The 14,672-nt window shown below is 45.8% G+C and overlaps 1 protein-coding gene across 1 annotated transcript; it reads left to right on the plus strand.

Annotated features, from left to right (window-relative positions):
• The first annotated feature begins 1,823 nt into the window (after positions 1 to 1,823).
• On the plus strand, positions 1,824 to 14,570 carry cyyr1 (cysteine/tyrosine-rich 1). Its single transcript, XM_030355441.1, has 4 exons — positions 1,824 to 2,563; positions 8,410 to 8,509; positions 11,177 to 11,337; positions 13,727 to 14,570. The coding sequence occupies exons 1-4, from the start codon at positions 2,494 to 2,496 to the stop codon at positions 13,858 to 13,860; spliced, it is 465 nt and encodes a 154-aa protein (XP_030211301.1). The 5' UTR covers positions 1,824 to 2,493; the 3' UTR covers positions 13,861 to 14,570.
• Positions 14,571 to 14,672: the final 102 nt, after the last annotated feature.

A 14,672-nucleotide genomic window follows, 5' to 3' on the forward strand; every position in this document is an offset into this window, starting at 1 on the left:
AAAACAGTCGAAGGCGTCGATCAAAAAATGTTTCATCGTTTTTCAACGTAATTGGGCTCATCCTCCCCACAAACAATTGTAATTGTGTTGTGGGTTGAGTTCAACTGACAGGCCAGATGGTTTGTGACAGAACTACAGCACCCCTGGGAAGCTGTACTACGGAGTTGGATGAACCATTAGTCTTTTTTCTTTCACGTAGGAGGTCATGTGGTTCCTTGTGGGACTCTGATTGGTCCGATCCTCTGTGGTTCGGCCGCCAGCCGAACGACAGCTCTGTTAACTATGTCGGACCACAACGCAAGGGAGCACGTTGGGCATCAATCACTGGTGTCTACTCACAGAGTCTATGCACCCATTTCAAAGGAAATGGGTGAATTAAGTGAATGAAACGTAAACCAGAGTTGTAATTTAGAAGAAGCAATGTTTGAAGAAACTTGACGATGGCGCTGCAGAACTTTCCGTCTTATGAAACCGCATATTTAGGGAATGTTTTCGACAAGCATCATCAGACGATTTTGTTTACAAAGATACATCGCTACCTCTATCCTGTTATGTTTATAACACCCCTATAATATAGGAATTGAACAGCCCGTTAGCTGTGACAGACCGTGTTCCAATACCCGTACTTCCATGAGTATACTTGAAGAAAGTATACTATCCGTACTATCTACTACGTAAATTTTTCAGATGTGTGTGCTGTTCCAAATCGAGTACTCCGTGGTGCACTAACCGGAAATTACGTTCACGACTGCCGCCGCGGCCCCTCCCCCGCAATAAACATCTCGCTTTGAACGGTGAACTCTTTACGCCTAGCAGCTATAAAAAGCTATAAAACCAATAAAAACTACAAAATGACTCTATTAATGCAGGCTATGTGGAAAATGCACCGACGTTGGCTCAGCCTGGCTCCGCCTCTTCCGCTACGTAGCTACGATGGCTGCCGTTGAGTACGGAAAGCGTCCTTCGATCCACACTTCACGATTAGCCCGTTTTGAGTACGACATCCGGGTCCTGGAAGTATACTTCTTTTCGCCAGATCTGAATTGGAACGTACTACGTACTTAAAATTTGTCTAGTAAGTACGGACGGTACGGGTATTGGAACACTGCACATCTCTAAAGACACAACCATACGTCAAAAAAAAAGCAGGATCTTAATATCGTACCCTATTCCTAATAGTTTTGTAAGATGCTACGCCTCGGTGTTCTGTTTCATAAATATTAGATTCCGATGTTAGCGTTATATCATAACCACCCAAGAGGTCACAATTGAAAAAAAAGTGGGACAGCAGCCTGTGAATATCACATGTTTAATTAAGCTGCAATGTCGGAGGGCCACTGTAGACGACGACATATTACTTGTTGCATGAACACATGTAATTAATCTACATAGGCCTACACAGATGAGGTCAAAGCAGGCTGTTTGAAAATAGGCTGCGCACAGGCTAACTAACACTACAAAAACCATCATCCAGAAAAATCACAGGATGCCTTCTTGGTTTTGAAAAGGAAAATGTGTTTGTTCCTCATTACGGTCGCTGGCTCTTCTGTTTCTGAAGGGGAGTCGTGATTCAATATAGAGTGGACCGTATGGAGGAGAGACTAGTAGACTAAGACAGAGATAAAATCTCTCTCTCTCTCTCTCTCTCTCTCTCTCTCTCTCTCTCTCTCTCTCTCTCTCTCTCTCTCTCTCTCTCTCTCTCTCTCTCTCTCTCTCTCTCTCTCTCTCTCTCTCTCTCTCTCTCTCTCTCTCTCTCTCTCTCTCTCTCTCTCCCACCCCTCTCTTTTTCAATTCAATTATTTCTCTCCCCTCTCTCTTTCTCCTCCCACCGTCACTCTTCCTCTCTGACTCCCCCTCCCTCTCTGTCTCGCACCCTCGTGTACCTCTCACCCTCGGACCCTCAACCGTCCCGGGAGAGGGCAGCGTGAACCGGGGGGAATTCAAATCGCTCCCGCTAGACTGCTGGCAGAGGCCGCCTGCTGGGGCTCGGGGGAGGGGGGACGGAAACACGGATACACACACGTGGACGAACAGGGACGGGTAAAGTTAGTTCCACGTTGGTCCTCGGCTAAACATTTTAGAAGTCTCTCGTGGTTTCGAATGCGATATAGATATCGCTATCACCATGACGACTGCATATGTTAAATAATAACAAAGAAGTTGTGTACATTCGCTTGTGAATCTTTGGCGTAGTCCCAACGTGAAGCGCACTTCATCTCATCGAAGGAACACACGACGGGTCTCACGGCAACTTTGAGGTCCGCCGAGTGACGACCACGTCCCGGGTGGAGGGGAGGGGGGAGAGGAGGTCTCAGAAGTGAGCCACAGGGGGTTTTATTCGTTTTTTTGCCTTTACACGTCAAGATATCGTCCTGCTAACCACTCGTTTGGACCAAGGATTCGGCAAGAGTTTTTCGATAAGGTCATTTTTCTGGATGATCAACGCGGATCATAGCGCGTCGGTGGCCGGCCAGGGGGAGAGATAACCCCGCCATGGAGAGCGCGGAGAGCCGGTGGTGGAGTTGGCTGAGCCTGGGCTCCCTGCTCCTCGTTCTGTTCTCCGGTGAGTTGGTTTCCCCTTCCTATTCACGTCTTCGTGTTCTCTTTAGCCAAGCACAGTCGGGCACACTCGTCGTGAATTATTTCACAGGGGTTACAACAGTCCACGTTCATCCAAGTCTTGATGTTTTATTCATGAGTTAGCGGAGCGCCCTGGAGCCGCTAAACCGCACCGGCGCGGGGGTTGGGGGGTTCAGGGGAAACACACCATACCGGGACACAGCCGACCTCACCCCGTTTAAATGGACTCGACTTGAATGGAAGTTGAAGTATGGACGTTTTACGCTCTTCTTCTATCTCCGTGTCACCATAATAGTGGCAAGATTGATCTGGTAATCGGAATTCAGTGTGTGGGTGAATGGGGGCTGATGATGCAGGGTTGGTGGTGGTGGTTTTTGAGAAGACCCGACACACTGCCATTGTCTGCCCGGGTATCGAGAGACAGGAGCCGGGGGGCTAGGGGCAAGCGAGACCCATGCCTTGGACCACCCACTGAGCAGCTGGCCTGACCATGCAGGCATTAACATCAGAATAGGAAGCCTCTCATGTTCCCCTACGGCACCAAACCTGGGACAAGAGCCCACCTGGACGGCCCGTGTTGACTCTAGTGAAGGGTCCGGGTACAGACCCGTTGGTTTCTATTCCTCTTTGTTCTGAGCTGTAGAGCCCAAGTCGTTAATATGTTTAAACGGTGATGGTTGAGATAGAGCAGAGCTTTCCCCCGACACACACACAAGCGCACACATACAAGTGCACCGTGCACGCACGCACACAAACAGTACACACATGCACACTGCCACACATGCGCACTCACTCTCGCAAAGGCTCTCTCAAAAAAACACACACTCATTCACGCATGCGCTTTCACTCGCTCACACGCACGCGGGCATCCAAAAGTTCACGTCGAAAGTTATAACTTCTTAAATCCACCAGTAATCCCAGCACTTTGAAGACTGAAACATCAGGGGTCTACACGGCAGATCCAGACTCGCAGAGCTCCCCGGAGACCGAGAGCACCTGAACGCATAGTCCCGATAAAGTCGCACGACCTCCACATCTCGGGAGACGCGCGACCAAGTTAATTCCACGCGCACGCGCAATCACGAAGTTGATCGTGGGTTCCGTCCACGTCATGGAATGCACGGTTCTCAGCTGAGTCAGTCAGACTCAAGGCCTATTTAGGGTCGTTTTAGACGCAGAGACGTAAGCACGTAATTTACACAAGGGACTTGTTTTAGACAAGTTTTGATTTACGGTTCCCGTAAGGTTCCTTAACTGTACGTCCACACCAGGAGCGACCATAGCGTCAAAGACGCTTTGGTCGCTCACAAAGTTTCGCTGCGAATTTTTCTGTTCGCTTTGGTCGCTCAAGTCGCTCATGACGTACAATTCAATTATGCAGACGCATTTAAAGGAGCCGTATGCGTTTAGTAGGCCCTACAGACAGCCATATCAAATAGTGAACTCTCCCATACACCTTGGCCATATTGCCGAGACGGTTTTGCTTGTTCGATAAAGTGCTTCGACAACAAGTAGGACAGTGATTCCCCCCAATATACAAAAAATCCTAAAATGTAGGCTAATTACAACCGAGAACAAAAAACCCTGCGTGCTGTAGTAGTTAAAATATGTTTCACTGATCTGGATCTGCAAATCATGATCTGCACTCATTCGTCGCATTCAAAACAAATAGACATTAGCGCACATGGCTAATTTGCATAGGCCTACGTGCACAGGACTGGTTGGCTCCGCAAGGCAAATAATGGAACATATCTATCTATCTAGGCCTTTCTGTCTATCTTTCTATCAACGCGTGTCTAGTTTTAATGTGTAATAATGTGTTTTAATGTGTGTAGCAAATTATAATGATTCCTGCTTAAATACGAATGTTCTAGATGTAGCCTATAAATACTCCCGCTTATCATCACTTGATATCCAAACCACTATGGCGTTTCGATCTCTGAACTGAAAAAGGGTGGGTTCGTACAACACCGGGTGCCCAGTTACAGCCGCGATTAATACTTCAGCCGACATTTTGTTCTGTGAGTGAATAAAGGTAGGTAGGAACCAAAGTGCCTGCCGATGTTCCCTGGGATCCACGCAAGCGAAGAGCGTCTACATTCCGATTGGCTGTCAGTGTTTGGTCGCTGAAGCGAATAATAGTCATTTGCATAAAGTTAAAAAGTTTTCAACTTCTTTTTGACGCTCTGGTCGCTCAACTTTGGCCGCTGGTAGCGTTGGTCGCTTTGGTCGCTTTGGTCGCTCTTGCCCATAGAAAGTGAATGACTTCCGGCGATTTGGTCGCTCAATTCGCTTCTGGTGTGGACGGACAGTTAGTCGCTTTGGTCGCTTTGGTCGCTCTTGCCCATAGAAAGTGAATGACTTCCGGCGATTTGGTCGCTCAATTCGCTTCTGGTGTGGACGGACAGTAAGGATTGCGCGTGTTGCAAGGGGATTCTCCGCCAGAACAGTAGGGGGAGCAACGAACGAATCTGTGGGCGTGGAAGTGGAAATCGCTGGCTTGTTTATATTTATAATCATAGCCGCGGAAACGTATTCTCAGCAGGGGGTGCTGGAAAAAAACCTCAGCCTGGACTAGACTCGCAACTCGCAACATTGATAAAAAAGATATATAGCAGCGCAGCTCAATTACACCAGTGCATGCGCGCACAGTCGAAAATCGATCGTTGTGTTCACACCATGGTTCACATCCAGCTGCTCACAGAACAAGTTTAGCGCGCCACCCTCACACTTTTTCATATAACTTTTTTTCAGCACTAGGTCATATGAGCATTAAATAAATGCTGCGTCTCTAAATGCAGCGACGATGACCCGCTTTGCCACGGGCCGAAACAGTGCGGAGCGACCACAGCCAGAGCGAACACAGCGGGGCAGAGGAGTGTCAGGAATAGTCTTTTGTGTACACATCAGTACGGCCTATTTGCACTACTGTTTAGTGGCAATGCAGTGTTTTATTCTATGCCTTTTAATTTTCGTATATTATTTCAATGAATACAATTTATTTATTTATAAAAACAAGATCTGGTCTTCAAATCTTTTTTCCAAACATAGGTCGGGTTTGTGTTTATATTCGGACCAATACGGTACAGCGGGCGCTCACATGACGTTAAGCATTTCCTGGTGCATAATGTGACGCTTCAGAACCTAAAATCCCGTTTCTCCCCGTTGACACAACACATAACCGGCGTTTTCAGAAATCTCCACTTTGGCCGGAGTTTTTAGAAATAATCGTTTTCTGTGATAAGACAGGGCCTCAGACAGGGGGTGCGGCAGCACCCCCAGCACCCCTACTTCCCGCGGTACTGTTTATAATTATCATAATTCGTTCTTGTGTTTTCTTCTTCTCCTTCTTCAAAATTCTTCATTCGCTTCTGTCACGGCCTTTTAAAAATGGCGCTATTATGCTGTAAAACCGGAAATGTGAGACTCCTGAAAGGATGTGGTTGGCTGGCCAATCACAGTCTTTGCGAGCTGCGTAGGGCCGTAGTGTTTTAGTCGCATAGTCAGGAATTTGGGCCGACGCACTTAAGCACGTAAGGGGGGATATTTTACCGCGCAAGGGGGGGTTATGTATCTTACGTGCTTACGCGTTACGTCTAAAACAGAGCATATATCGGCCTTCAGCTCCCCCCTCGTTCTCATTCTCAAACGATCGTGGAAGTCGGTCATCAATCAATGTTACAACTTTAACCAAACGTGTGTAGTTGATTATCGGATGTTTAACACATCAGCAAGATAATACATTTGATTTAGCAATGATGGTTGGGGTCCCGGTTGGAGAACGAACCATGAAAGAATGAGACAGATTGACGAGACATTCAAATATTTGATTAATCTGGCATGACACAGGAAGTACAAAGACGGCATGCATTTATCATTTCACTGATATTGAATCATATTATCGTACACTCGCTCACTAAGCTTCTTCCCTCTTCACCACTCACAGTCAGTGACCAAACAGCGAGTCAGCGACTATTGGGTCTGGGAGGAGTTGAGTCTAAGAACAAATAAGACGAACGAGAGAGAAGAATCAGTTTGGTTTGTTCGTGTTAAAGATTTGTTTATTTGAACTGATTCGGTCGCGAACAACCAATCACAAGCCTCCAGTTTAAAAGCATATCATAGGAGCGTCGGAATGTTAGCATTTGGTTTTTGGTCATGTCTTTATTTGGGTCATTGTTTAGTCAATAATCGTAAAAGGCATTTTTCTCACGATTTTAGGGACGTGAATTAGGATTTTATAATAAGACAGATCTGCTTCGGCCTCTCAATATGTGGCGGTATCACAGACCGAAAAATCCCATGATGCACTCTGATAAACAAGGATTATGGGCTTCTACTGTTTTTTAAACAACCCTTATTTCCAACACCTGCAACTGAATTTTTTAACACGTATGTTACGCAATTCGACAGCCGACATAATTCCGCTCCAAAAAATCCTGACAAATGCTCTTACGTGACATTGTGACGCGTTGGGGTCTTTTATGCATATTTCATCATACACATTGTGGTTTCTTGCTGCTCCAGTGTCTACTTGAAGGTCTTTTCCGAACAACTAAGATAACAGGTAGAGGGTCATTTGAGGAAAATCTCTCATTATTTAAATCATAAATGGTTCCAAACAGCAAAGCTCTCGAAAGCCTTGAGGTATCGTTAGATTCTACTTCATCTCTTTATAACGCTGCAGGTGTATTGGTTGGGTTTAACTGGGATTTGTTTTCGAGAAGAGACCTTTAACATAACAATAAAAAAAGGTGTGTGTGTGTGTGTGTGTGTGTGTGTGTGTGTGTGTGTGTGTGTGTGTGTGTGTGTGTGTGTGTGTGTGTGTGTGTGTGTGTGTGTGTGTGTGTGTGTGTGTGTGTGTGTGTGTGTGTGAGGGAGCCCGATGGCGTTTGAGTCCATTTATATAAGAGACGATCAATTTTGCATCTTTTCTCGTCAGAGGGAATTTCGGTGGTGTGTGTACAAAAAAATGGTTTTCTTTGAAAGATTATCTTTGAATACATTTTCCTTCATCTTTGCCCTTTTTATCTTTCCCTTTTGAACTATGAGCTCCTTTGAGAAAGAAAAAATACTCCTGCATACTTCCTAGAACGTGTGATAGAAGTTTTAAAAAAGAGGGTGTTTGTATTTATCTTTTGATTTCACCTGTGCAGTGCAAATAGGTCAGACCTAACGCATTCAAATTGTGGTATCAACACACCAGTCCATAGGGGATAACAGTCGCACAACTTCGCCCAACACAAGTGGTTGGTAGAAGAGGTTGGATGTAGCTAGTTCAGTTGGCATATATGCTTGTTAGTTTGATTGCTTGGATGGATAAAATTCCTTTTCGGTATTTTCAGTCATAAAGCGTGGCATTCGGATGGGAAAAACGCAACCTATGTACGTAACACAGGTGCTTTTATGTCTTGTGTTACCCAAGACATAAAGCAAGACACTTTGTCTTGCTTTTAACGATATTGAAAGTCACTCAAGGCAACCGCCGCCGCATTGAACCTGTTGACAGCCTGGTTGCCATGGTGAAACGGGCCAACTGTTCCACCCCTGAGCCCAGTATAATAAACACAACTTCATGTCACTCAGTGTAGTGTAAAGCGAGAGGGAGAGGGTATTTTATAAGACGTTGGCAGTAAATTGTACGGGTACACCACCGTTGATGATGTTGGCGTCGTACCTACGAACCAAAATGTCCTGGAGCAGTTTAATGAGCTCTAAAAAGGTGTGTGTGTGTGTGTGTGTGTGTGTGTGTGTGTGTGTGTGTGTGTGTGTGTGTGTGTGTGTGTGTGTGTGTGTGTGTGTGTGTGTGTGTGTGTGTGTGTGTTACAGGCGTTGGTGAGGCCAAGTGTGATGATTGCGTGGAGTACTGCTGTGAAGGCACTCCACCCTTCTGCTGCTCCTACTATGCCTATGTGGGCGATGTCCTCTCGTAAGTACACATGCACGCGCGTTTATACACGAACACATGTATACGCACGCAAGCAAATGCGCACGCAAATATAAAGCGTTTATCGGACACAGTCTTGAATTTTGTTCAAAGAAATTAAAAAAATCTTTTTTTTCACTGTTTTTTGTGAACCAGTTGTTATTGCTAGTTTGTACATGTGTGTGTGTGTTTGTGTGTGAGTGAAACAGTTCAACTGATTGTGTTCAACAGAACACGCTTGAACACATGTCTCGCTTTGAGTAATCAAGCTACAATTGAACACAGCTGTTAATGCAGTAAAACAGAAGAGCAACTTAATTACATCCTATGATTATAATGAGATGTGGTTACATCTTCCCACGACATCTCAACGTTAAATTCCAGTTTCTAGACTTCGTAAACCCTTTACAGTGATGACGTCTGTCCGGACATTCCAGAACACAGTTCCAACCAAGAGGCCACCGGCCTAACCTGTTTTCCATTTGTGACCTTTGACCTGGGACCAGGCGCTGACCTGACATAAGTCAAGCATAGGGTCCAGTCCCAGGCTTCAAAAGGTTGTGTGGTCCAGACCCCCCTTCCCAACTGTACAGACACCCCACTGACACCCACGAACGTCTGTCTTCTGTCTTCTGTGGGCGAGGTTACGATCAGCGTTGTGCCCCGGGAGAATGAATCTGCCGTGATCAAGGGTGTTTAGGAACTCAAGCTCTGATGTGCAGCGATGGAAGAGTGAAAGAAAATCTATGCAAAGAAATTAGTAAAATAAAAAGTGCAATGTATTTAAGATCAGATCAACAGTCTCTCCGGTACCCACGTCGGGACTTCAACCTGACCTAAAGGAATTTGGTACCCACGTCGGGACTCCAAACCGACCTAAAGGAACTTGGTCCCTTCTCTGGGACTCCAACCCGGATTATAGTACTCTATTCTAGGACTCTAACCCAGATTCTAGGACTCTAACCCAGACACACGTCGGGACTCTAACCACGAACCAAAGGCCTTATTCTGGGACTCCGACCCAGACAGACGTCGGGACTCCCAGACAGAACTCAGGCCTTTCTCTGGGACTCCAACCATACCTAAAGGAACTTGGTCCTTTCTCTGGGACTCCAACCGGGATTCTAGGACTCTAACCCAGACAGAACTTGGGTCTCAAACCCTTATCCTTTCTCTCTGGTATCAGATCATGTATCTTTCTGGTAAAAATAGAAAATAAAGGGAAAATTAAAAAAGGCATTTTAATAATAAAATAGAAAATAATAATTTTAGAAAGTGCAATGCATTTAAGATTTAGCAGAAAGCTAAAGCAAACAACAAGCAAAAGTCGTTACTTATTCAGAGGCTGAATAATTAACTGAATTAACCGCCCTGACATTTTTAACTGACATTTCTACTGTTTACTAGTATAACTACTACTAGTTGTTTTCAGGCACGTTTGTGACATAGAAAAAACCTAAAAGCATTTATGTAGCCTTTTGATTTACTAGCAGCGGGAAAGGAGTTGTTTTATTTCTAACAGGGTTTACCCACCTTAAGAAAACCTGCATACACACTCTTATTTTGGTTGAAATTGGATATCAGTTGTGTGTTGAACCGCACCTGTCACAGGCTTAGGTAGTTTTAGGATTATGATTTCTCACTCTCAGCTGAAAGGAACTAGGTTTGATCCCTCATGTGCACATAGCCTACCTGTAAGCCTCCTTGGGCAGGACACTACTTAACCCCCCCCCCTCCATCTCTATGACATATATCTTATTGTGTAAGTCCCCTTGGTTAAAAGTTTCTTGCTTTAATGAGCTCTCTCTCTCTCTCTCTCTCTCTCTCTCTCTCTCTCTCTCTCTCTCTCTCTCTCTCTCTCTCTCTCTCTCTCTCTCTCTCTCTCTCTCTCTCTCTCTCTCTCTCTCTCTCTCTCTCTCTCTCTCTCTCTCTCTCTCTCTCTCTCTCTCTCTCTCTCAACCGTTCTCAAGCCTGGACACCATATTCCTGCTATTTATGAATCATATGTTCTTGTGCCACCTCTCCAATTTAATCATTCCTCACCTCTTCGGTTGCCATGGCAGCCCACAATCAATCTTCCCATGTTATCCGTCTGAGTCGGCCACCTTGCTTGGGTTTGTGTGCGTGTGAGCGTGTGTTTATGTGTCCCATTGCCTGTTTATTGGATTCTCAATGGTGTATTATTTTTTTATGTGTGTTTGTCTGTTTTGAGTTGATTATAATATGTGCGTTATTATAGATCATAAATAAATGTGTTTATTTGTGTGTGTGTGTGGTGGAGGGTGTGTGTGCATGCGTAATCTTTCCCTGCACACCCTCCGCTTGACAATTGCTATAATTCTATTAATGTGGAATCTATTTTTTCTTATGTACTTTTAGTAATTTACTCAGCCTTCAGCATTATAAACAAGCAGGGGTGTGTGTCTACGTGTGTGTGTTTTTGTGCAAGCTTCTGTGTGTGTGTGTGTGTGTGTGTGTGTGTGTGTGTGTGTGATCCATTCCAATTATTGCCAGCCTAACAATTTCTAGTGGAAATGAGTTTATAGTAATTTGCCTTATAAACAGATGTGTGTGTGTGTGTGTGTGTGTGTGTGTGTGTGTGTGTGTGTGTGTGTGTGTGTGTGTGTGTGTGTGTGTGTGTGTGTGTGTGTGTGTGTGCGCGCCTTGCAGGGGCACGGCGATCTCGGGCATCGTGTTTGGTGTGGTGTTCCTCATGGGCGCCATGGCGGCGTTGGTCCTGTGTGTGTGCATGTGCATGAAGAACGGGCGCGGGGCGCGCGTCGACGTGTTCAGGACCTCCTACATCAACAGCGTGACCCAGGGTTACCCAGGTACCCACACTCACTCACTCACTCACTAACTCACTCACTCACTCACTCACTCACTCACTCACTCACTCACTCACTGCCTCATGCATTCACTCACTCACTCACTCACTCCCTCACTCACTCACTCACTCACTCACTCACTCACTCACTCCCTCACGCACACAACCACTGCCTCATGCACACACTTACTCCCTCACACTCACTCACTCACTCACTCACTCACTCACTCACTCACTCACTCACTCACTCACTCACTCACTTATTCACTCACTCACTGCCTCATGAACACACTTACTCCCTCACACTCACTCACTCACTCACTCATTCCCAAACTCACTCACTCACTCACTCACTCACTCACTCACTGCCTCATGAACACACTTACTCCCTCACACACACTCACTCACTCACTCACTCACTCACTCACTCACTCACTCACTCACTCACTCACTCACTCACTGCCTCATGAACACACTTACTCCCTCACACACACTCACTCACTCACTCACTCACTCACTCACTCACTCACTCACTCACTCACTCACTGCCTCATGCACACACTTACTCCCTCGCACTCACACTCATGCACCTTCACCCACAAACTCACGCACCTACACACGCACACGCACACACACACTCATGCATGTACATGAGTTGGTAGGTGTATATGTGTGTGCGTGAGTGAAGGTGAAGGTGTGGTGTTAACCTCTGTGTTTGTGTGTGTGGGTCTCAGTGAAGGCGTGTGTGCACACGTGCGTGCATCTGCGTGCACGTGTGAAACCCTAGCCGTCATGCTAGCAGGCAGGGGAGTGGAACAAAGAGTGTTCTCAAGAATCGATGGGTGTAATATTCCTCATGCTACACCCTCACCTGCGGCAGTCACAGTTCCCCCCCCCCCCCCCCCCCCCCAACCCAACTGAAATCAAAGGGCTCAAAGCTGTGATGGAGTACGGACGTGACACGTGTACATGAACCCGGCTATGGAATAATACGCGGCTTTTTCCACTGGGTTCCTCTCTCATTGTTGACACAGCGCATTAAACAAAGGGTCCGCGCTATGTGGGAGGTTTTGTTTGGCTAGCAAACAGACAATGTACTTCCGTGATGTGGTTCACCATTGAACACAATTGTGTCATAAACACAGGCCGGAAACACATCTGATGTCATCCTTTCAGTTGTGCAATCTGGTATTTAATGGAAAGGTTTTATGTCCTCTGGACTTTTTGAAGTTTTGTTTTAAGGACTCTTTGTCAGTTGCGTGTTGCTGTGTTCACAACGTAAAAAAACCAGAGAGAATGTTCGGCGACATTGCACACTGCAGAACGTTGAGAGTTTATCATTTATTAGTCTATTGGCCTTGTCAAGAGTTCGTCCCTGCCAATATAAGCACTTGGTCAATTCCTCCACCAGAGGGCGCTACTCTTCCACTCAAGACACGAAAATGTAAACGCTTGCGACGCTTCCCCTTGAACATTTATGAAGTAGCAGTCCATAAAAAAAAAACGTTTTATATTTAAATAGAAAATGTATTCGATTTATAACATTTTTTTTTACAGAACATCAGTTGAGAAAATATAATTTTTACAGATGTGTCACCTTAGGACAAATGCAGGTATCTAGTGTAGTCTACTACCTTGGCCCTTGTACTTAAAGAAAGCACGCCTTCAATTAGTGTTGAGTGTCATCTGTGTTTGTCCTACGATGACCCCTCTGTGAAAAGGGTCTATCGAGCTTGTACGTCGTGACTTTTACATAGCAATGACCATCTTCATCTCTGAGGTATAGGAGCGTAGGAATGCTTTTGGTAGTAATGGTGTCTTGGTTATTGTTCAGTTATGAATGGTGAAATTATTTAGTCATTGTGGGGGGACATTGCGGTGTCGAAAATGCCACAGCGTTTCTCATGGGAGATGTGGCAAAACAAAGTTTGGATTAGCCTACATTACGGTATATTTACGTTGATGTTGCTACAACTCGCCCTGAGCATCAGAAAATGGCAGAGTATTACCAACAGAAACTCTCATGATGCATTCTGATGTACAAGCCCTATTGGGATGTGATATCGCTCCACGAAGCAAGTGTTTTTATTATATTATTAATTTGATTATTATTATTATTCAATATGCACTAACATTGGGCCATTCTGGATTATGCAAATTAAACATTATTATTATTCTTCTCCTCCTCCTCCTCCTCCTGCTCCACCTCCTCCTACTCCTCCTCTTCCTCTTCCTCCCCCTGCTCCCTCCTCTTCGCTCTCCTCCTCCCCCCCCTCCTCCTCCTCCTCCTTCTCACCCCTCTCCTCCTCCCCCTCCTCGCTCTCCTCCTGCTCCTCCTCCTCTTCCTCCCTCTCCTCCTCCTCCTCCTCCTTCTCCTCCTCCTCCTCTCGCAGGTCCCCCGCCCCCCTACAACTACGACTACGAGATGTACCCTCCCTCCCCGCGCCCCCCCCCCTACACCCCAACACCGGCCCGGCCCGACAACTACTCCCCCCCACCCCCTTATCCCGGCTGTGCCCTGAAGTGAACTCACCCCCCCCCCCCTCCCCCGCTGCTGCCAGCCCAGACGAAACCCCCGGCGGACATTTTGACACTGGATCACTGAGCGGGGTGTTTGTGTGTTTGGACATCCTTCTTATTTTGCATTCTTTTTGGGTCGATGTGTGTGCATCTCGTTCCCTAAAAGAATGTGAACGTAACATGCCTCTTTGCATATTTGCCCAAAGCAATGCCAACTACCCCTACAGTTGGGATTGGGGTAGTCTGGGCGACAGACATCTGCAGAGCGGAACCCCGGTTTGGTATCCGTCCATTCTGGTCGAGAGTTTTGGACGATGTAGAATGTTTTATTGCACACGGGACTCTTATTTGGGTCGCAGGAAAGGTCAAAGGTCATCTGCTGTAATCTCGCGCACGGCGGAACTTCATATGTGATACATGATTTTAAAGTGTGTATCTATTTTTTCCGATAGTTTGTGTGACAATGTTGAGGACTCGGCGGTTGATACTGAATCGTTGGTTTGGGTTTGTCTTACTTGAAAACAGTGTTGTGGAGCTGTGGCTGAAACGTGGAGTCGTCCACCTGACTTATGTAATACTTTGAATGGTTTCTTGTATTTACCCCCCAACAAAGTCGTAGAGATGGGATTTTGGACTCCTGTGTGAATGATCTGTGATCCCTCATCCCAGAGGACATTGGACTGCATACAATTTGAAAAATAAATAGATTGTAGTCTATGTGTGCTGTTTCTCTATCTGTGTACATAAATACAAAATCATATTAAAATTAATTTGAAATAATAAAAGTTGAATCAACGATTTCTTTCTCCCCAAAAATAA

Source organism: Gadus morhua, chromosome 4 (assembly GCF_902167405.1).
Source record: "Gadus morhua chromosome 4, gadMor3.0, whole genome shotgun sequence".
Taxonomy (NCBI): Eukaryota; Metazoa; Chordata; class Actinopteri; order Gadiformes; family Gadidae; genus Gadus; species Gadus morhua.